Genomic DNA, 22,949 nt, shown 5'->3' with positions numbered 1-22,949 from the left:
AAAAGAGTCAATTCAAATGGTATTTACTGTACCTAAGAAATTTGAGGAAAATATTTGCTCTCAATTACTTCATAAGGTTTGTTTTGGTATTTAAAGAGTTAAGTACCTTATACTTAATTCTGTGCATATATAAAAATATACACACATAGTATATACACAGTAAATAGTGAATGAATAAACTGCTTCTAATTTTTGATATCACATAAAACATTTGGTTTCTTTAAAATTCAAAATAGCTGTTCTATAGTTGAATTTGCTCCAGTTTTATAAGAATATTACAAATGGGCTTTTATCCACATTATTGAGATTTAAAAATCAATTATTTTAGTGAAATTCAAACTAAAAAATGATACTCCCTTAGACCAACTTTTGAAAACACCTACTTAGCTATGGACATATGTTTTTCAGCCTTTAATCTGTAAATGATCCTAGAAGCCTTTTCTTGGAAATAGAAACACAGAGAAGCTAAGTGACCTTCTGAAAATATTTAGTTGCAGATCAGCTCTTCTGAAGACTTTCCCCTGTACCATGTTTTCCAGGATACTAGCATGTCCTACACCTTTATCCTCTTTTCTTATATACATACTCCTGGGAGAATCAAACTTGCTTCTCTTTGCTTCTTATATTAATCCAAATAATATCTTCAGCGATTACTCTTTTTTTCCTGTGCCATCTTTATTGTTTGTTACATAGCCTGTCCAATCTAGAACTTCCCTCTGTCTTTCTGTTAGGTGAAAAAAACTTTCATATTATGATGGATAGAGACTAGATAAATTTTAATTCTTAATTTTTGTGTATCATAGGTTCCTTTGCCAAGCTAATGAAGCCTAAGGATCCTTTCTGAGAATAATGTTTTTAAATGTCTAAAATAAAATATATGTGTTTATAAAGAAAGCTAAAATATTGAAGAAAAAAAGCCGAGGTTATGAATCACACATTAAGAATCCCCGTTCTAAGATAGCTTGAAGTTCTGAATAATAAATTTTCTCTGTAGCTTTGCATTATATTGAAGGCAGGAAAATCATCCTACAACAATAGCATCAAAACCTTTCGACTTTGATTCATAAATGTGGAAGTTTTTTTGCTTTTGGAAATAAATTGGTATCTCTCTTAGGAGTAAGTGTAAAGTACAGTAACCCTTTTTCTTAATTCCTTTTTAAAATTCCTTTTTTAACTTCCTTTTTAAAAATTTTATATTTATTGGCTCAGCTTTGTCTAACAGAGTGGATTTTATTTCAGCTTTGGTTTATTTACAGTAAATTTGTTAATAAGATAATTAAATAAATAGCTTACATTACAGTATCATTTACCACTTCTGGTTTTTAATCTCGATGAGATGGATGGTAAAACAAATATTACCCTCATTTTAATGATAAAAGAAACGGAGTCTGAGAAATTAAATGACCACATTCACCCAGTTCTAAAGCCGAAAGCTAAAAATCATGAACTTAGAAGAAAAATTATGTATTTTAAATGCTTTTAATATGCCTGATAAATGGAATAATCTATATGGTGTTAATTACTATTAATAATTATTATTCTCCCCTTATTTCTTTTTTCCCTTCCCTCTGACAAAAAAGAAATTTGTCCCAGATTAATTGCTAGAAGTAGGAAGCTTGTTGAAATATTTTGTCAAATGAGCTTTTGAAATCCACTAATTTTTTTTTATTTTAACAAACCATATTTAGAATTTGTAACTGTCCAAGTTTGTGTTCATGTCCAAGATATGCATGACAGTCTTGAAATTAACATCTAAGATAAATTACTACTTTCATCTTGGCTTGTTAAACAGAAAACCCAGTTATTGAAGCAAATAACTGTGCATGTAGACTTATGCACAACACATATATACACGGTATACTAGAAGTCTTAGTGTTGGCTTTAGTAACTTCAGAAGTCTGAACTGCTTCAAATACTTTTAAAAAATTGAAAAATTTTTAATACTTAATTTTAAAAAAATATTAAATTAAAATCCAACATAACCACCATCTTGTGCTGTATTTTACTCTTGTTGATTTTTGAGCTTTGTAAAAAAAACTTTGATCAATTGTTACTCAGTGACTTTAAAAGGTTTGCATTTGTAACTACAGCCTTAAGATCATTCAAACAAGGAAATTTTGATGCTTTATGGACAGTTTTGACCTAACCTCACAAAAAAATGTAGCGAGAACTAACTTTATCATTCTACTGGTTTGAAAAAATATCACCTAGGAAATAAATTAAGATTTTATTATTTGAAATCTGCAAAGCTAAAAAAGTATAAAAATGTTTTATTCTTTCAAATGATATTTTTGGAAATTTGTAGTATTTATACTTCTGAAATAACTAGGCTTTAAGCTTTACTAAGATTTTTTGAATCATCTTTCTATAAATATGTGTTTTTATGTATGTTTACTTAAACAAACAACTTTCTTGAAATAGTTATTTCCATGATAAAAGGAATGTTATTTCCTCCCCTTAGGATGAATGCTACCAAGTAAGACAAGTGTTTGCTCAGAAACTTCACAAGGGCCTTTCCAGATTACGGTTACCACTTGAATACATGGCAATCTGTGCATTGTGTGCCAAAGACCCAGTGAAAGAGAGAAGAGCACATGCCAGGCAGTGTCTGGTGAAAAATATAAATGTGAGACGAGAATATCTGAAGCAACATGCAGCAGTTAGTGGTAAGAATATGGGGAAAGTGTTCCAGAATTATAAAGCAAACTTCAAATTTACATAATTTGAAAATTGTATAAACCCATACCTAAGCTTAGTTACTTTCTTGAATTGTTGTTACTGTAAATAAATTTAAATTTTTTCAATACTTAAATTTCATATAGTCAGCTTACATAAATGACACAAATATTTCAATGTCAGGCTTTTATTCATTATCTTTTTATATGGAAGATGAGACGAGAAAAAAGGCCAGGAAGAAAAAGCAGGATATTGAGAACTACTATTGCTAGGTGGGTATATTCTTTGGGTTATAGATTATCTAAGAATTTTCAGTTGAAAGAAAGCTTAAAGTGAGAGGCTTTGATCACTGTTGATCATAGTTTTCACCTGACTAATTGAGAACAGATATTCTCTGTTCCTGGCTGTGTACTTCACATCTCTTCTTGATAGTATTTGCATTTTGGGATGAACTCTACTGTTTCTTAACTTCATTTCAAAGAAAAAAAATGAGCCATTTATATAGACTGGTGGTGTTGGAATATCCTCTTTCCTAATTTTCTTCATTATTAAAATTGATAAGAAATTATTTGTTAATCTTATCATACACAGTTGTCTAAATCTATTCCACATCTTTGGCTCCTAAATTATATAGGAAGTTTCTGAGTTTGAGCAGGGTAATAGTTCAGTGCTGTACAGAAGTGTGAGATTTGAATTAATACTTTATTGGGTTATGATTATAACCAGAGTCCCTCTAAAAATATTTAAACAACGACTAAATTTTTTATTGGTTTGATTAGACTTGCTCTAAATTGTCCTGGATTTGAGTATTTGACAGAAGAGTGATTTCTTGATGAGCACTGCTGACCCAAGTAGTCATGATGCTGTGAGGAGTCTGGTGTCTAAGAAGGGCAGACTGGAATTCTAGGAAGAGGCTTGATTTTTCAATGTAGTAACAAGTGCTGAAGGACATCTGGCCAAAGGACACTGAATGCTCAGCTAGGAAAGATTTATAATCTTGTTTGTTTTGCCTTCTGATTTGTTTTCTGATGATCTTTATCCCATTCCTTAAAATTTTTGTAAACTAGGGAAGAAAAATGGTGTGGCTTTATAGAAACAATTTTTTTTCCCTCCTGCTAAAAGAGTGTTATGAAACATGAGTAGTAGAAAAGTAACACTGCTCAATATTCCAAAATTTTCAAGGAGGAAAGATTCTTTTAGGTCCAGAGTTTTAAAGAAATGCCAAGCAATGTTTTTTTTTTTTTTGCTCTAAATGTGTCTGTAGTTCTAAAATGAAATATTTCTAATATATTATTTTTGTGTTGTTTTGTTAATTTGATAACCTTTAAAATTCTTAACACCTTTCTATTAGTTTCATTTAATCAAAACATAAGATTATAGGATAATAGATTTAGATTTGGAAAGGAACCTGGAGACCATCCAATTCAGCACCCCCGTTTTCCAGGTGATAAACCTGAATTAAGGGCATATTAAGTGAACTGCCCAAGGTTATACAGGTAATCTGTAATTGGGGCAGGGATTGAATCCAGTTCCTCTGACTTCTAAAACCTATGTTCTTTCTTGGACATAAATTGGAATTCCAATAGACTTGGGATGGAAAATGTCATCCTCATAGGACTGTGGAGACTCTGAATATGGATCGTAGCATAGTATTTTCACTTTTTGTTTGTTTGCTTTTTCATTCTTGTGATTTTTTTCCCTTTTGGTCTTAATTGTCTCTCACAACATGACAAATATGGAAATATGTTTAAAAGAATTGCATGTGTTTCATCTGTATCAGATTATTTGCTGTCTTGAGGAGAAGGGAGAGAAAAAAATTTGGAACACAAACTTTTATAAAAATGAATGTCAAAAACTAACTTTACATGTATTTGGAAAATAAAATACTGTTGGATTTTTAAAAATAGAAAAAATTTGAATTAATATGAAAATAGTTTAAAATATAAAAACAAATTTGAGCCATAAAACTGGAAGAAATTTGAAATGATAGAATTTTAAGGCTGGAAAAGATACATTTGAGGCAGTCAATCATCTACCTTACAATTTACACTTCAGTGTCCTTTGTGTTAGACCATGCTGCCTCTCAGTAATGCAATTAAATTATATTTTAGTGAAAATAACAATGTAATTGTTTTTTAGCAATGTTCATTTATTTAATGTTAGGGAAATAAAATAGCATTTGTATTTGTAGAACTTCCTATAATGTAAGAAATAGATGATATCTCTCAAAATCATATATGCTTATACTTGGTTTCTATACTATTTTAAGCTTCACAGTTAGAATGCTATTTTGACTTTTGTGATTTAATGAATAATTCAGTTCTAAGAGTTGAAATTCAAATACAATTCAGCCTCCTTTCTTCCTGATGTTCAGTTCTGATCAAGTTCATTGTCAACCTACAATATTTCTCCAAAATATACTGGCTTTATAAGCAATCTATCCAGCTGCATTTTTATAGTATTAACAATAGGCATGTTTAATCTATTTGGTATTTCTATGTGACTAGTACACTCAAATATTTTTGAGTGATTATTTTGGTGGATTAACAACAAGGTCATTACAAAGAGGAGGATCTGGAGTTTTTCACCTTTTGAATTTCAGCTCTGTACTGAAATTTCTCTCTGGTGGTTTCTAATGGTATACAGTAGACATTTAATAAGTGCTGCTTATTGACTGACTTGTAGCAAACATTCTTGGCTTTACTGTGAAATGAAAAGCTTTTTAGAAAGTAAAAAGGAGATATGTTTTTGTGACATCACATGGATAATATATTGTTTTCCTCCTCAAGGAGAAGGGCAGGAAGAGAAAAGAAAATTTAGAATTCAAATTTTTTTTTAATTTAATTTTTGTTTACTTGTAATTGAGAAAAAATAAGACAAAAAAGAAGTTAAAAAAATTCTTAACACTAATATTCTTCCGAGGCATTCTATAAAATGGTGGAAAAATATGAATCTTGTCAGTCCTGTCCAAATCCTGTCATGTGATTATATGATGGAAAAGAGTCCTGATCCTAAGGTCAGAGGGCAGCTTCTTTTGATAGCTCTCTGTGTTTGGTCAAGTTGCTTAACCCTCTCTGGGCCTCATTTTCTTCTTTTCTGTAAAATGGAGGTAGACTAGAAGGCTTTTGAAGTCCCTTCTATCTGCAGAGATATGGTCCTTTAATTAAGAGATAGTAACAGACTTGTCTTTTTGCCTCTCAAACAAAGCAGTAGCAAGGGTAAATTTTTAAAAAATCATTTATTAGGGTATAATTACTATCCCATCCACCTATGAAACCATGTTATACTGTTTTATATATAGCACCTTATACTACTTATCACCAAAAACAAATAACAACCAAAAAATTTTAAAGAAAAGTTAATGAAGAATTTTGTAATGAAAGCTGTAAGGATTAAAATTTTTTAAGAAATTATAAAGAATCAGTGGATGAAGTAGAATAAAAAGCAAAAGATGGATCAAGTTGGATAACAGAATGAGTGAATGAATGGCATTAACAGAATGAAAGCATTCTAGTTCACACTTAAAAATAATAAAAAAGCAAGGAAAAAAGAAATTGTAAAATCCAGAGTCAGATATTTAGAAAACTATATGATCCTGGGCAAATCATTTAACTAGTCCCTTAGTTTCCTTAGCTGTAAAATGAGGATAGTAATAACATTTCCCTTCCAGGGTTGTTTGCTGGATATTAAAAGAGATATTTGTAAAGCATTTAGCATAGTGTAGTCCTGGAATATAGTAAGCATTTAATAAGCTGTCTTCTTGCCTTTCTTCCCTCCACCCATTATAGATTGAGTTTTGTGGATTTGGAATTTGTTAAATGACCATCTGAAGAATAGTGATCAGTGTTAAGGATGTTGGCAAAAGATTTTTAGTGGATTTTCTTAATCTGTTTCTGGCTAAATTCTTCACAACAGTTTCATTAAAGATTAAAAAGTCATAGGTGGTATGCTTATTAAATTTAAATGTGAACCAAAGCTAGGAGGTATAACTGCATTTGTTGTGTCACAAAATGACTAATGAGGTCAGTACCTTTAATGGGCCAGCTATAATGATGATAACAATAAAAATAATATTATCTAACATCTATAGTTCTTTAAAGTGCTTTACAAATATAAACTCATGTCATCCTCACAACAATACTCTGAGATAGTTGATGTTATCTCCATTTTATACATAAGGAAACTGAAACAGAAATGAAATAACTTGCCAGATGTCACACAACTCACTGATGTTAGAGGTTGGATTTGAATTTATGTTTCGCTGACTCCAGGTTAAAAACAGAAAACAAATAGCTAAGTACAGGATGTCAGAGGCAATGGGTTTTCCATAATTTCTATGAAAAAAGACTGTGGGCCTAAGAATCAGACTAGCATGAGTTTATTCAATGGGATATGGCAGCTAAAAAATTTAATGCTCTCTTAAGCTATATAATTGAAAGTATAGTAGTTTTCTACCCCTTACCAGGTGCTCCCCTCCCCCAAAAGGACATTATAAGAAAACTGTATTCTCCCCTACTTAACAGAAAGATTGGTAATTATATGATATATAGGAAAGATATTAGAAGATTTAATATTGGAAATGAAGAGGTAAAAATCTGGTATATTGTATTTGGTTTTGGGTGCCAAATTTTAGTTAAGACAATAACTGGAGGGTAGAGGTAATAAGAATGTTAAAGGAAGTCAAAATTCAACCTCTAGGAATGTGCAGGATCTACACATTTTTAATCTAGAGAAAATTCTGTGCCTGATTTTCTCTAATATTTGAAGGACATTTATATAGAAGAGGTTTTAGGCTTTTTCTTTGAGGAGCGATTGATGAAAGTTACTGAGTGACAGTTTGTCATGCTGTAATGTAATGAAAAATTTTCCGTAATTCTGTATCCATAAATGGAATTGTCTGCCTTAAATAGACAAGGTAGTAATAGACAAGCCCATAATTTTAGCTTTTCTAGCAAAGTCTAGAAGGCAACATTTCAGAAATCATAAATTTAGAGCTAAAATGAGCTTTATCATTGATATTATCTACCCACTTCATTTTAAAGATAAAGAAACTGGGAACCATACATGACTTGTTCTAGTTACCCACATAGTAGAGGTCAGATTGTTCACTTTTTCTAACTTGTTTCATGATTGTCTCATCTTCCATAAAAGGAATTGGGTTCTAAATATACAGTGATTACAACTAAATTTACAGAAGACAATTTCTGAAAATATCAAATTCTTATAAATTAACACTAGATAATACTTATACTTCCTAAATTCTTCCCAACCTGCCAACACACAACCCTTGCAGGAGTATGGACAAACAAAGTATTGCTAGGCTCCAACTCTGGGGTAGTAGAAAGGGGCTTCACATTGTTGTGGCGGCTTTTGCCTGAAGACTTTTTTTCCGCCCTTATTCTGCTTAGTTATATGAGAAAAAGAAAGAATTGGATAGGTTAAAAACATTGCTGCTACCTTACAGTCACTGTTGCAGTGAATCTTTGAGAGTCCCACATTCCTCATTAAGTATATGAAAATTCTCCTCAACCCGGGAAGGAAATAAAACCTGAAGGTAGAACCTGGGAAGGCACCAAAGACCAAGAATCATGAATTGTTCCCCTCAGGCTATTCAAAACAAAGGTTGAGGATACTGAATTCTTTATCTTATAACACAGGGAGATTTGCTGCTCAGCAGCAAAGAGATAGATATTAAAAATGAATGATGGGAAAATACTTTTTTTTTTAAAAGCTCAGTCACCAAAGATATTAAGAAGAAAAAAAATCTTCAATAAAATCCCCACACATTGATTAGTCAGTCAACAGAAAACATTCTAACTCCTAAACAAAGAATAAACAAAAATTTTAAAAATTTTTCATGTAATCATGAAGGAAATCAAACTAAATAGTGCCTGGTGGGGAAAAAATTGAAAGGAATCCTTTGGACTCTCCAGATGGCATAGATAACAACTTCTCCAGATTAGTTCAAAAGAGAAATAAATGCAGAAATTGAGAATATTTGAATATAGGTCAGAAATTGGAATTTTCAGTGCACATTTTAAAAACAGTAGATTAGGGAAAAAATGAATTTGTGAGGGAGTAGCTCTTTAAAGAAGTGAAAAATTAAGTTGTTTGGAACAAAAATGCTGAATAATGTTTGACAGAAGTAAAACAAAAAGCAACACTGTTACAAGAGTTTGAGTTTTTCAACTATCCTTGAAGACAGAATATGCAGAGATCATTTAAACATATATAAAGGGGATTTCTACACAGGCTGGACTAGATAACCTCTGTGGTCTTTCCCAGCTCTTGAGATTCTATGCTCTTCATTTCTAACTAGGAAATAGTATAGAATGCTTTAAGCACATACTTCAATTCCAGTAGAATAAAAGATCCTTGAATGGAAGGACAATTTTGTCTTTCCTTTGTATTCTCAGTGTCTCACACAATGTCTTTCTAACAATAGCTTGATAAGTCTTTGCATCTCATCAAACTGCTTAGCTTTTCTGCAGCCATATTAATTAAAACAAGACTATTTCCTCCCTAATAATAGGCTTAAATAATATTTTTATATTTTTTATGTCTATTTTAATGCCAGAGAAACTGAGGCAAGATAGAGATTAGAGAGTTTTTAATGTTTTATTTGAGAGTGAGAGATTGTGCTAGGGGTATGTTACCCCCAGGGTTGATGTCTCAAAGCATCCTGTAGGGAATGTGAGTTTCCCATGAAATATGATATACATGTAGCTCTTAAGCTATCAGAGTAAGCCAAAGTAGGGGCAAAGTCTGAGCACTGAGAGCAGCAATGGACCATAAATCCAGTTCTGACAGGGTGGGGAGTGAAGACCATAAATTCTGATAAATTGGGATTAAGAACAATGACAGAATGGGGAGAGACACTGGATATTCTGATAAATTGGGAAGGTCTGGAGTTGTCTAAGATAGAAGGTTTTTCTCCTTATCTGGATTAAACTTTTACAGTTCATAATCTTAAGAGTAGTCAGCCCTAAAATCTAATGATTAGGAGGGAGAGGTAGTGTTGTAACCAGGGGGATTGAGAAAGAACAATTCAGGGAAACTGAGATAGAACAGTTCAGGGAAACTGACTGTTGTACAACACTATAACAGACCCTTATTCTATGTTTACTAGCTTTTTTATTTTAAAAATCATTTATATTTTCCATCATGAAACAATAAGTGAGATTTGACATTTCAGATTGATTTTTGTTAGTACTTTTAATATAGCGCATTAGACTTTCATTATTTGTTGTCTTTAGGTACTTTGCAGTCCAGCCATACTGGGCCTGGTTGCTCTTTTGTATGTTTTGACCCCACTCTGTTGGGGTTTGGGGTATCTTGTTTTGCTGTTGTCTCTGGAGCAGCCTCTTTCTGTATTTTCTTTGTTAGGGAGCCAGCAACTAATACCTCCTGCTCCATTTAACCCTTTATCATCAGGTAGCTTTTATAAAAGCATATTGGGTCTGTGTGGGATGGGTGCTTGACCCCTTTCCCAAATTAACTAATTAGAGACATCTTCAAGTATAAAGAGAATTTATTTAATCCCTGCAGGGAGAGGCCCAGACACATACCTGGGTCACGCGTTCCTGGAACCTGACCCAGCTTCAGCCTTCTCAGTTTTTACTAAAAGGCCCAAACCCCCTCTTTGAATGGACTAAAAGGAAGTAACCATCCTTGACCAATGTTGTCTGCTTCCTATGGGTTATGTCACTTTCTATGGTGGCACTTCTGGAGGATCTGACCTTTAGAGACCACGTGACTCCCTGTAACCCAGGATTTAAGACTTGGAATTGAGATCATGTGACTTAGTCTTAATACTGAGAAATTCTTCACCCAATCAGTCCCATTCAGGTCTATTTTTCCCTTTCTTGTTCCTCCTTCCCATATATCCATACACACATACACATGCACACATGCATGCACACGTACATGTGTATATGTGTATGCATATATGAGTTACATACATTTTCTTCCCCTCTTGGGCCTTGCCAAATATCTCAGAGGCTTAACTTCCCTCCCAAAACCACAGAGAGGAGAGGGGAAGTGGGGGATTAGCCTCACAATTTAGCTGAAATCCTGCATAGTATTGATCTTACCAAGTTCATTTCCAAAGTTAGTAGTATTAATATTTCTTCTGCTGGGATGGAGTCCCCCAGTCAGATGTTTGTTTTTATGCTTCTGAAGGCCTCTGTTTCCAGTCTAGCTTTTTTCTTAGACTTCATTTTGTTCTTTAGAATCTCATTATCCTGTAAGATCACATTAACCTTGAATCTCAGATCATCTTAATAATCCCCTGCTCTTGGTGTACCTTCCCTCCTTGTTTGAGATTATGGAAGGTGAATAATGAAGAGTTTCCCCCTAGATACTCCATTTAAAATAGGAGCCCAATGCATCCATCTTAATCACTTTCTAGCAGACCTCATCTTGCCTTTGTATTGGTTATCTTTCCTTCTATCCACTGTTACTCAGTAAACTTCAGTGGCTCCCTGTTACCCTGTTCTTGGGGAGCATATAGCCTAATGGAAGAAATAGTATGTATATGCTATGTATAGAAGTACGAAAAACATAGAAGGTAAATTTAGAGGAGATTGCAGGCACAAGCTACTGGGCCACCAGAAAAGACCATCTACAGAGAGGGTCATTTTCACGATGCTTTAAAGATAAAAGAAATTCTAAAGAGAGACACTAAAAGACAAAAGCGTTTTAGGCATGAGGGATAGCCAGTGCAAGATGGGAGATAGAAAGTCATATTTGAGAAATAGCAAGTAAAATAGTATTGTAGAATACTTCAGGGAAGCAAGTATATAGAGAGACTGGAAAGATAGGAAGAGGCCAGGTTGAGATGAATTTTAAATGACAGATTGATTTATATTTGATTTTAGAGATGAGAAGAAAGCACTAGTAAAGAGGCTGGTATGGCTAATTCTGCATTACTTTGGAAGCTAGTAGAGGATGGGTTAGAGTGGGAGGCAAGATGGGGAGATCAGATCAGAATGCTGTTAGTTGTAGTTTAGACAAGTGGTCAGGTCATGAGGACCTGAACTAGGATAGTGGCTTTGTAAGTGGAGAGAGGAGATGATGCCCAAGGCATGTTGTGAGCAGGAAAACAAAGAAACAAAAGTAAATAGGAAGAAAAGGAAAATTCAAGAAAGGTAGAGAGAAAAGGGGAACATAGTATTGTTTAAACTGGATAAGGAGGAGTCTTTGAGCAGGAAAAGCAATATTGAAGAATGAAAGAAGTAGTATGGGAAATTTAAACATTTAACAGATTAATTATTGTTTTTAATAGTGGATAAAAACACATTAAACTCTCCAGTCTTAAATATCAGAAAGAGAGCAAACATTTAAATGCCTCCTATATGCTAAACACTTGACAAATATTTCATTTGATCTCACAAGGACCATGTGGGAATAGTGCTGTTAAAATCCCCATTTACAATAAAATTGAAGCAAATAGTGACTTGACAGAGCTAATATGTATCTTGAATTCAGATCTTGACTCCAGAGGGCCCCATGCTTAATCCATTGGGCCACCTTGCTGCTTATGCCCTATGAAGGCAAGGTTTAGATAGGTTTTTTAAAAATTTGTATCCCCAGTAATCAATCTTTTTCTCTCCCTTTATCCTCTGCCTTTCCTCTTTCCTCTTTCCCTTCCTCCTCCTCTTCCCCTCCGCGCGCGCTTGCGCGCGCTCGCTCTCTCTCTCTCTCTCTCTCTCTCTTTCTCTCTCTTTCTCTCTCTCTCTCTCTCTTACACACACACACACAACTGGTTGTTCTTCTGAGGTTTATTAGTTATTTTCCATAAGGAAATAAAAGGGTTTTTTGAGCCTCAGCTTTTTAAATCTAAAAAACTGAGATAATTTACTTTACTTGTAGACCTTTTATTGGGAAAGCATTATGTAAATATGAATTCTTATGTGATAGAAACCAACATAAGACACATGCATAAAATATGGAGGAAAGGAAAAAGCATGTCAAGATTCAGAGATAGTGATTGATTATTATATATTACTTAGAATCTTAAACATTCTAAAGGTTGAAACTTCTTAGCCCTTAATGCTAATCCCAGTAATATCTCCTGATGCTTTGATCCAGCCCTTGAAAGGGATATCTTTTCCTATTTGAACCAGAAGTTACTCTTCCAATCTCTTGGATTGGATATTTTTCCCAGTTTAAAAAAAAAAATGAAAACAAATAGAAAATAGCCCCCCAAAAAGGAAAAAAGACAAAGAAAAAACTTGCCATGTACACAGCAGAACATGAGAGAATTCAAAATATATAACAATAAATTTCCATTTTAAGAAAGCATATATAATAATAGAACACATTGTATTCAGAATTGTCCTCTTTGCTTCCTTGTAGGTTTTACTTTGTTCTCTGTTCTGTACTTTTTTCTTAATGATACTTATTTTTTCAAATACATGTAAAAATAATTTTCAAAATTCATTTTTGTGAGACTGTGTTCCAAATTTTTCTCTCTTCCTCCCTTACCTCCTCCTTCTCCAAGACATCAAGTAATCTGATAGAGGTTAAATATGTGTAATCCTTTTAAACATATTAACATATTTATAATATTATAGAAGAAATATCAAACCAAAAGGGGAAAAAACCACAAGAAAGAAACAAACAAAAAAGGTAAAAAATACTATATTTCAATCTACATTGAATCTCCATAGTTCTCTCTGTGAATGTAGTTTACATTTTCCATCCCAAGTTTATTGGAATTGCCTTGAATCACTTCTGCTGTGCACTTTTTACTTTATTTTGTTTGTTTGTTTGTGGAGGAAATTGGAAAGCTTGGAATTTTCTGACCTCCCCAAAGCAAGCTATAGTTAATTAATTAAGCACAACATATTTATATTAGGTATGTATATGTATTTATAATTTCTCTCTCTCTCTCTCTCTCTCTCTCTCTCGCTCTCACTCTCTCACACACACACACACACACACACACACGTACACATTATCTCATTTACTATCCCTGCTGACTTTTCTATATTACTTCTATCCATTGCTTATTATTTAACCTCTTCCCCTAACCTCCAGGACCTTCCTATATCCTCTATCCTCACCATTTCACTCTGTCTTTATCCTTTCCCATTAATCTACATACCTTATCCCACTTTTGTTAATCTATATACCCCAACTTATTTTATTCTTCCTATCCTCTTTATTTATTTATAGATTTTGGGGGAGGGTCATATCCTTCTAGAGATATGTAGCTCTATATCTAGCTGTCTTTCTGTTTATCTATCCATTGATCTCTCTTTAATCCTTTCTTGATGTGAATAGATGATTAGAACTTAAAACCCTCCTTCCCCATCTAATTCCTGTGTATCATTTCTTGCTTTTTGCACCTCTTTCGGGTGGCATAATTACTATATTTACCTTTTCCTACAATGTTTTGCTTTTTAGAATCACATCATACTCAGCTCTCTATCCCAATCTTTTGGATTACCCTGTTGTTAAAGACAAAACTTAGACATATGGTTTATATTTCCACTTATAAAATATAGCTCATCCTTAGTGAGTCTGTTGAAAATTAGTCTTTTGATCTTATAAGTCAAAGATAGATTTTGGAGTGTGTTATGTCTTTCTAGGGATATGTATCTCTATCCATTGTTCCCTCTTTAATCCTTTCCTGATGAAGATCTATGGAGTAGAAATAGCTAAGTTCAGTTTTGTTTGCAACAAACTTCTGAAAATCTGACAGTTCATTGAATGTTCTTCTTTTTTTTAATCCAGTTTTATATTTAAATTTTGCTGAATATGATATGTTTGGCTGCAGGCCTAGTTCTTTTGATTGTTAGTGTAAAATATTACACAACCTGTGGTCTCTTATTGTAGCTGCTGATAGGTCTTGTATCCTTCTAATTGTAGCTCCAGTATATTTGAGTTGTTTTGTTGTTGTTGCTTGTAAAATATTGTCTTTCATCTGAAAGTTTCTGAGTGTATCGATGATATTTCTCTTTGTTTTCCTCCTAGGATCTCTTTCAAGTAGTGATCAGTGGAATTTTTCTATTTCTATTTCCTCTTCTATCACTTTAGAATAATTTTCTTTAATTATTTCTTATATTATTTTATGATGGTTCCTTTTTTGGTCATACCTTTCACGTAGTCTAATTATTCTTATATTTTCTCTTCATGATCTGTTCTTCAGACCTATTGTTTTGCACCTTATTTTTTCATTCTTTATATATGTATTTTTTATTATTTCTTGGGTCTCTTATAATTTATAACTCTTATAACTTATCCAGTTCTAATTTTCAAAGATTCATTTTTTTCCTTAAGACTCTGGATCTCCTTTTCTAGTCAGATGACTTTTTCATAAACTTATTTTCTTGGCTTGGTTTTTTTTCCCCCTCAATCTCTCAATTGATTCCTAAAGTCTTTTTTAAGTCCTTCTGTGAATTCTTTTTGGGCAGATAATTATTTGATTTTAGAGTAAGAGGCTTTTTTTGCTTCAGTGTCCTCCTCTGAAGATGTCTTTTCTATTCCCATAATAACTTTCTATTGTTGGTTTTTTCCTCCTTTGCCTTTTTTTTTTTTTTTAAATAAAAGCTTATTAGTATAATTGCTTGCAGTCCTAGGTTGGGGAGAGTGGTGCCTGTGGCTTCAGTTTTTTCCTCTAACCTGGAACCCAAAACCAGGAACTCCTTCCTTTCATAAATACCCACAACCAGCAGCCTCATTTCCCCACTGCTTTTGCTCTTATACAGAATATACTAGTTACTTCTCTCCCAGGGCTTGCCTCAGCAGCATACATGAATTCCTTAGTATTCCTTATCTGTAGAGACTCCCTCATTCTTCCCTGACTGACCCCTGACTCCCCACACTGTCAAGGGGGTGAACATTTTTGTGGTTGGGGCTGAGGTTATATCTGAACACAGCTATTTTTCAGGGTTCTTCACTCATTTCAGTGAAGCTAGTCTAAAGGGGTTTACACTTTGCAGGGGCCCCGATGTCCAACTTGTGTGGATCTTTATTTGGATCTTCTCCAATTGTCCTAGGAGGACCAATTTTCTGCCCCAACTCATTTGTTTTTCACCTGTCTACATTTGCCCTGAGGTGCAGTTTTGTTTTGTTTTGTTTGTAGGAGAAATTTAGAGAGCTTGGAATTTTCTGACCTACTCTTGTCTTTTTCCCAGAATCCTTTTGGATGATTTTTATCCTGAGAAAGTGAACTTCTTTTGAATGAAAATATAGACATAACACTAAAACTCTTCTCCTATCTGTGGAATCTTGCCTATTACCTGCTTGGCAGATTGTAAGATGATACTTTCCCAAGAAATACTCATTTCAATTAAGATAATTGTGGATTCAAAGTAATCTTTTTTCTTAATTACAAAATAAAGTTTTTAAAACAATGTTGGTTATGTGTAGTATAGATTATATGAAGCAAAGTAGTATACATAGAACTTGAAGGATAAATTGGAATTGGGTTATGAAGAGATCTGAATGGCAGACTTATTAAGTTCACAATTTTATTTCTTAGGAGAAAAGATTTTATTATTTAATATCAATATTTTATTTCATTAGGGGAACCACTAGAAGTTTTTGATCCAGATATAATAAGATTACACAGTGGAAAGTATATCAGTTAAGAGGCTAATTGACTAGTCAAACTCAAATATAAAAGGGGCCACAAAACATACATAAAGATCCCTGTCATAGCATATTCTTTTAGAAAACACATTATGTGTGTTCTGTTGTATTTTTATTTATTTTGTTAAATATTTCCCAATTATATTTTAATCTGTTTTAGGGGGGAATGTCTTTGGCAAATGGGAGTGAGGGGCCTCTACTCAAAATGATTAAGACTCAATAGGACGATAGGATTAAAAAAGCAAAGTGCCCCCCCCCCCAAAAAAAAAAAAAAAAAAAAGCCCAGCGCAAAGACAGAGCAAAGTACTTTGACCACTTAGGGAGAGAGGATTGATAAAGGAAAGAATTAACGAAACCTAATGGATGAATGGAAAAATTATGATACCAATATTAGATATTAAATTAGGAATAAGGGCTAGGTTAGGAAAGTGTTTCTGAATTCAGTTTTATATAGTGGAAAAGAGTACTGAATTTGGAGTCAAATGATGAGTATGTATATCATAACCCCAATAAGTAATTGGGTGACTTTTTCTTTCTGAAACTGGATTGGACTGTTGATCTTAAATGTTCATTTTTTTTAAGAGGGTTCACGTGATAATTCACATAATTATGATAATTTCTTTTTGTTAATATCCACCTATAGGTTGACATGGGTGTCCTCATTTATATTATATATAAACTATTACTGTAGCTTAGATACTCTGCTTTCCAGTTTAGATCCGCTAGCTTCACAAAATTCAGGGCATAACAATGACTCTGCTTTTCATTTACTCACTTTAATGTGTAATAGTTTACTTATGTCTGATTAAGTATTATTTTGTTTAATTCAGCTAAAACTAAAATTCTGTCTAGCTTTAGTCCTACCAGATGGTTATGTGGCTTAAAAAGATGCCTGCAAAGAAGCTAGTTGTGGGTTGATGATAATATGAATAATGGGAACATAAGTAAACAAAAAATTTGCAGAGCTGATAGTTGTAAATTTATAATCTGAGCTCTTCATTGGTCACTTGGGATGCAAATGATGATCTGATCATATCTGACCACAAGTTAACAAGATCTTATGAAGCATGAATTCACAACCACTGCCATTAATTATGAACTTTACTCTAAATGTATATTGTATGTTGAGGAATTATTTTAGAATAGATGAAGCCGTCCGTGGTTAGCCAGGCATTCTCCCTCCTAATTCCCTTCCCCAAATCTGGGAGAAATTAAAAAAACAAAACAAAAATAAAAACTCACATCAAACTCATAACCCAAAACAACTCTCTTCTTTCATTAACCTCTCTTTGGACCCCAAACAATCTTGAAGTGCTACCATGATATTTAGATTACTCCTAATAAGAAAGAAAATGTAAAAGTTGATGAATAAATTAATCCTTTTCCTAGGATCTGAACAGTTATAATAAAGAACAAGGCCTAGGTTTGCCTTCACCTGTAGCAGACTTTAATTTTTGTTGTTGTATTCTGAAATTGATAAGCATGAACATTTTCATATTTACAAATGAACAGAAAAAGAATTACATATTAAATCATGCTTGTTATGTAAAGCTTGCATTTTTTTAAAGCAAATTTTTGTTAACTTCAAAGTTGTCATGTTTATCTGTGACTTCTTTAATTCTTTATCTACATTTTTGTTTAAATTCTTCATTGACTATCTTTTTTTTCCCCCTTTTGGCATTATTATCAGTATTTTAATTCTTCTTCCCAAGTTCTCCATTTCCCCACTTAAAACACCTTTGTAACAACTTACTATAGCAAAACAAAACAAATTTACTCAATAACCATGTCCAAAAGTGTATTTCTCATTCTGAGCCTCAAATTCTCTACTGTGATGTCTCAAAAAGAAAAGCAAACCTGATATCAGCCAATGTTAGTTTGAGGCAAAAGTGGCAAGAAAAATTTAAGGAAGTAGCATATTTTCACAATGTGTCCATCTTCTTTCTAATTAAAAATAGCATATTTTTATAGATACCAGCCCTTAATATTTTTGTAAATAGTCTAGGCCAGAAGAAACATGAACTTCATAGGGGTTTTGCTTATCAGGTTATGAGACTTTATTAAAAAGGTAGGTTTTATTATTATTATTATATATTCAATAATACTCATATACATGTGAATCATGAATTCATTTGCTTTCAGTTATATTTTGTTAGAATTGTGTTGTTAAAATATAGAGGAAGAGACATAGTTATACATAGCTTAAGATCTGCCTGACACAGCCATGTGTTAATTTAATTTGGGCTACACCCTGATTTAAATCTGCCTTGGGAATGTTTACTATAAAATATATAAATGCATATTCACTGCATTTACTCTGTGTGTGTGTGTGTGTGTGTGTGTGTGTGTGTGTGTGTGTGTGTGTATCTTTTGCTTTCTAACTCAAATTGTCTTCCCCTTTTCCCCTACTTTTTTTTCTTTTTCAGAAAAATTATTATCACTCTTACCAGAATATGTTGTTCCTTATACTATTCATCTTTTGGCACATGATCCAGATTACGTGAAAGTCCAGGACATTGAACAACTTAAAGATGTGAAAGAGTAAGACTCGTTATGTTTCCCATTTTTCACTATCTGCTTTTACCACTTCCCATTTCTCTTTCTCCCTTTAGAGGCCTTCTAGGGTTGTAGTTTGTCATCCGTTACATTATAGCACCTACTGATCTCCTTAAATTATGTTTTTTTGAAGAAACTTGGAGTGGTTCTGGTAAAGTCTCTTCTTTTGTAATGGCCTGAATTCCAACAAGCTTTCCTCAGACTGTTTCTTCGATTCATGGGTCTGACTTCTCTCTCTGAAAGTTTAGATATGATCTTAAACAGTATTCATACCCTAAGTGAAAATTTATTGATAATTCTTGAGTGAGGAAACCTCTTCAAATTTAACTAAGATGCTTCTTAAACCAAAGATGTCATCTATAACTATATATGTACTTCAAACTTTTCTTCTGTAGTAATACTAATTAGCTTTGTTTTCCAGCACAGCCATTTAGAGTTAACCTTTACTGTATGAAGAAGTAACACATTAGTGAAAGAAAGGGCTTAAAATAAGTGGATCTTTTCCTTCCAGAGGCTAAAAATGAATTTGAATCTAGCTTCTGATATCTACATTATATTTGAGCTATATATTTTAGAATTTCTTTTCCTTTTGCTTGATTCTCGAGACTTTGTTTATTTTATTCTTTCACTGTCAGTATTCTTTGGAATAATTCAGGAGGATTTGCACTTTCATTATTGGCCTTTGTGTGTTTATATTTAGTAGATCTTTTTTTTCCCCTCCTGACTCTAGGGCTAGTGCTTTGGCCACTGCACCGTCTAGTGCCCCCTTAGATCTTTTTATCTTGACCAGAATACCTTGAAGATTCTTAGGTGCTTTGCTTTTGGTTTTCTTGAATTTATTCTGTGAAATCAATAGATAAATTGTTAACATTATGACCCACTTTCCTCTTACTTTTTTTTTTTTTTTAGATGTCTCTGGTTCATACTTGAAATCTTAATGGCTAAAAATGAAAATAACAGTCATGCCTTTATCCGAAAGATGGTAGAAAATATTAAACAAACAAAAGATGCCCAAGGACCAGATGATGCCAAAATGAATGAAGTAAGTATTTTTTGTCCAAAATTATAAATTGTATTAGATTTTAAGTATACTTTTTTTTAACATTTAAAGACATCTAAACAACTTGTTTCTATAAGTTGAAATCCTTGAAATTGTCTTATATTTCTTCTAATTTACTTTGTTTTGTTCCTTTTCTTTTCTTTCCCTTTCTCCCCACACCCCCTTTTTGTCCTAGACTTGAGATATTATTGTTGTGATTAATTCCAAGTCTGGAAACTCATCCTACCCAAGAAATTTGAAACTTTATCACTATTAAATCATTTGATCATGGAATTAGTCAATTTGTCAATGGCAGAACTTGAACTCCAACTCTTAATAATTTGAAAGTTCTCTAAATACATACACACATGCATTCCCTTTAGTTATGTCCTTATTTTTTCCTTTTATGACATTTCTATAATAATAAGAGATATGAACATAATAGTAAATCTTTATCTTACAGATTAAGGCTGGAACTCATCTAAGTTATTATAAGATGCAGGTGTGAAGATCTAAGTGATTTAGCCTGGAATTATAGTCCTTTTCATATCCTAAACAACTAAGTAGATTGAGTACTTAAGCTTGTCATTTGTGTGTTAATCATTATGTATTCATGTGTAAGAGAAGATCCTTGTAATATCTTAGGATGTTATGAGAAGAGTTAGACAATGTTTCAGCAGTTTATTGGACCAAAGTATAAATCTGTTATTTAATGAGGTTAAATCAGAAGTATCTTCAATTTAGTTTTAAAGGAAAATGTAACCAGTAAACTGAAAAGTGAATATTCTGAGTTACCTCTAAGGAAAAATCCAGTTTGACTTAAATTTATTATTTAATGTGGGATAACTTGTGTGTGTGTGTGTGTGTGTGTGTGTGTGTGTGTGTGTGTGTGTGTGTAGATATAGTATGATCTGAAATGCAAGCAAATTTCACAAGATTTTAAAAATCTTGAGTATTTGAGAGCAGTGTTCCATGTAGGTGTAATATCTAGTCATTTGAACATGGTTAGTAACTGAACATGTTTTATTATAGACAAATCTTTTGCTACAATCTAGTATTATTTACTTATTCTCTTCAGACACCCTATCACAACCTTTTGTGATAATTGCAGTAAAATAAGCATTTCTTAAGTAAATTCATTTGTGTGATCATTAAATTTGGACATAGAAGTGACCTACTTAGAACGGGTGTTGTTATTAGATTGTTCCTAAGGAAGAATGAGCAATTAAAGTAAATAACTGGTGAAGTTTTTGTTTTAATAAAATAACAAGATCAGATCTTATAATTGAGTATTTACATATGCATGTATGTATATTCGCACATGTACATATACATGTATCAAATATAAAACTGGGTTCAAAATGTAAATGTGCATAAATCAAAAACAATTTGCTGACTTACATCATAAGACAACTTGGGCAGCTAAATGGTGCAATGAATAGAGTGCTTCCTGGAATCAGGAAGACAACCTTATCTTCTTATTTCAGATTTGGACTGAAACACTTATCAGCAATGTGACTCTGAGGAAGTTCCTTAAGCTTTTGTTTCCTCACCTGTAAAATGAACTGAAGATAGAAATGGCAAACTGTTTCATTATTTTTGCCAAGAAAACCCCAAATAGGATCACATAAAGTTAGACATGACTGAACAATGAGGATGTTTCATTTCACTGTTTAAATAACCAGCATTTACCTTTCTTGTAAAGTGCCATGATGAATGAAAGAAAAGAGACAAACAAGAAAAAGCACATATTAAATGCTTAATGTATGTCAGGCATTATGTGCTATCAGTTATTTGTATGCTAAGTGTTGGAGATAAAAATGCACTCTAGAAGTTTATATTCTATTTGGAGAAGACAACCCAAACAAAAGATGGGTGGGATGGGGAGAAAATTTGGTCTGGGAAATCCCAGGAATAGTAAATAGAATCAAAAGACAATCAGTTGACTTAACATTGAGAAGCAATGTTAATGTTGATTTGATTACTTTTCCAGAATTGGAAGCAGAGATTAGTATACAAGTAGGATATAAGCTAGAATTAGCCCATACTGTGAGTCAAAAGACCTGGATTCTAACTTTGCCTCTCTCTACGTTTAACAAGATAAGTGACTTTTTGCAAGTGACCTAGCTTTAGTTTCCTAGCTTTAGTTTCCTCATTTATGATATAAAGAGTGTGGACTGCATGATTTTTAAATATCAATGATTCTGTAATTTGCATGATTCTGCATATAGTTTTCTTAATACTTAGGATTAACAAGTTAAATTTAGTAATTTAAACATTCTTCATTAAAGTAATGACATAAAGGGGCAGCTAGGTGGCGCAGTGGATAGAGTGGATAGAACTCAGGAGGACCTGAGTTCAAATGTGATCTTAGACACTTAAGACTTCCTAGCTTCTTAGACACTTAAGACTTCACTGGGCAAGTCACTTAACTCCAATTGCCTCAACCAAAATAATAATAATAGTGGCATAAACCTGTATTTATGTAACATTTATACAGTTTACAAAATATTTTTCTTACAACCTTATGAGATCAATGACTTAAGTATAGTTTTGATTATACATCATTTTCTTCCATTTTTAAAAATAGTGACCAATTCTTCTGGCACATTTTCCGCTGTTTATTCTTATTTAAAATACCATATTTATTTTAATAATGTTGTAGAAACTGTACACAGTGTGTGATGTAGCAATGAATATCATCATGTCGAAGAGTACCACATATAGTTTGGAGTCTCCAAAAGACCCAGTACTTCCAGCACGATTTTTCACTCAACCTGACAAGGTAGGTATTTTGAGTAAGTTGAAATAATCTGTTATAAAGTCATAGGCAGCTTAGATAGGTCAGGTCAAAGGGGGAGAGGATTAGGAGTTGGACTAGATTAGTAGGATAGAATCATTTTATAAGTATTAAGGTTAAAAGTTAGCTTCAAGCAAGGTTAGAAGTCTTCACTGGAATTATATTTTGATATGTGAGCCAGGTTGGGGTTACAATCAGAGGAAAATTGGGATCCAGAAAGAAAGAAGTGTGGTCAAAAGTATGCAGCTCAAGTGTCACTATGTAGAGGTTCGAGAT

The 22,949-nt window shown here is 32.9% G+C and overlaps 1 protein-coding gene across 2 annotated transcripts in view; it reads left to right on the top strand.

The window, feature by feature from the left end:
• The window catches only part of PDS5B (PDS5 cohesin associated factor B), a 219,276-nt gene that overhangs the window by 172,663 nt on the left and 23,664 nt on the right, over positions 1–22,949 (top strand). For both annotated transcript variants that reach the window (XM_051986480.1, XM_051986479.1), the window contains 4 exons: positions 2,462–2,666; positions 18,705–18,819; positions 19,744–19,876; positions 22,539–22,658. In XM_051986480.1, coding sequence (XP_051842440.1) covers positions 2,462–2,666; positions 18,705–18,819; positions 19,744–19,876; positions 22,539–22,658 — 573 coding nt within the window. The remainder of the gene's footprint in view (positions 1–2,461; positions 2,667–18,704; positions 18,820–19,743; positions 19,877–22,538; positions 22,659–22,949) is intronic.

This window comes from Antechinus flavipes, chromosome 3, assembly GCF_016432865.1.
Source record: "Antechinus flavipes isolate AdamAnt ecotype Samford, QLD, Australia chromosome 3, AdamAnt_v2, whole genome shotgun sequence".
Taxonomy (NCBI): Eukaryota; Metazoa; Chordata; class Mammalia; order Dasyuromorphia; family Dasyuridae; genus Antechinus; species Antechinus flavipes.
Note: the sequence above shows the minus strand (reverse complement) of the source record. Positions and strands in the feature narration are given on the sequence as shown.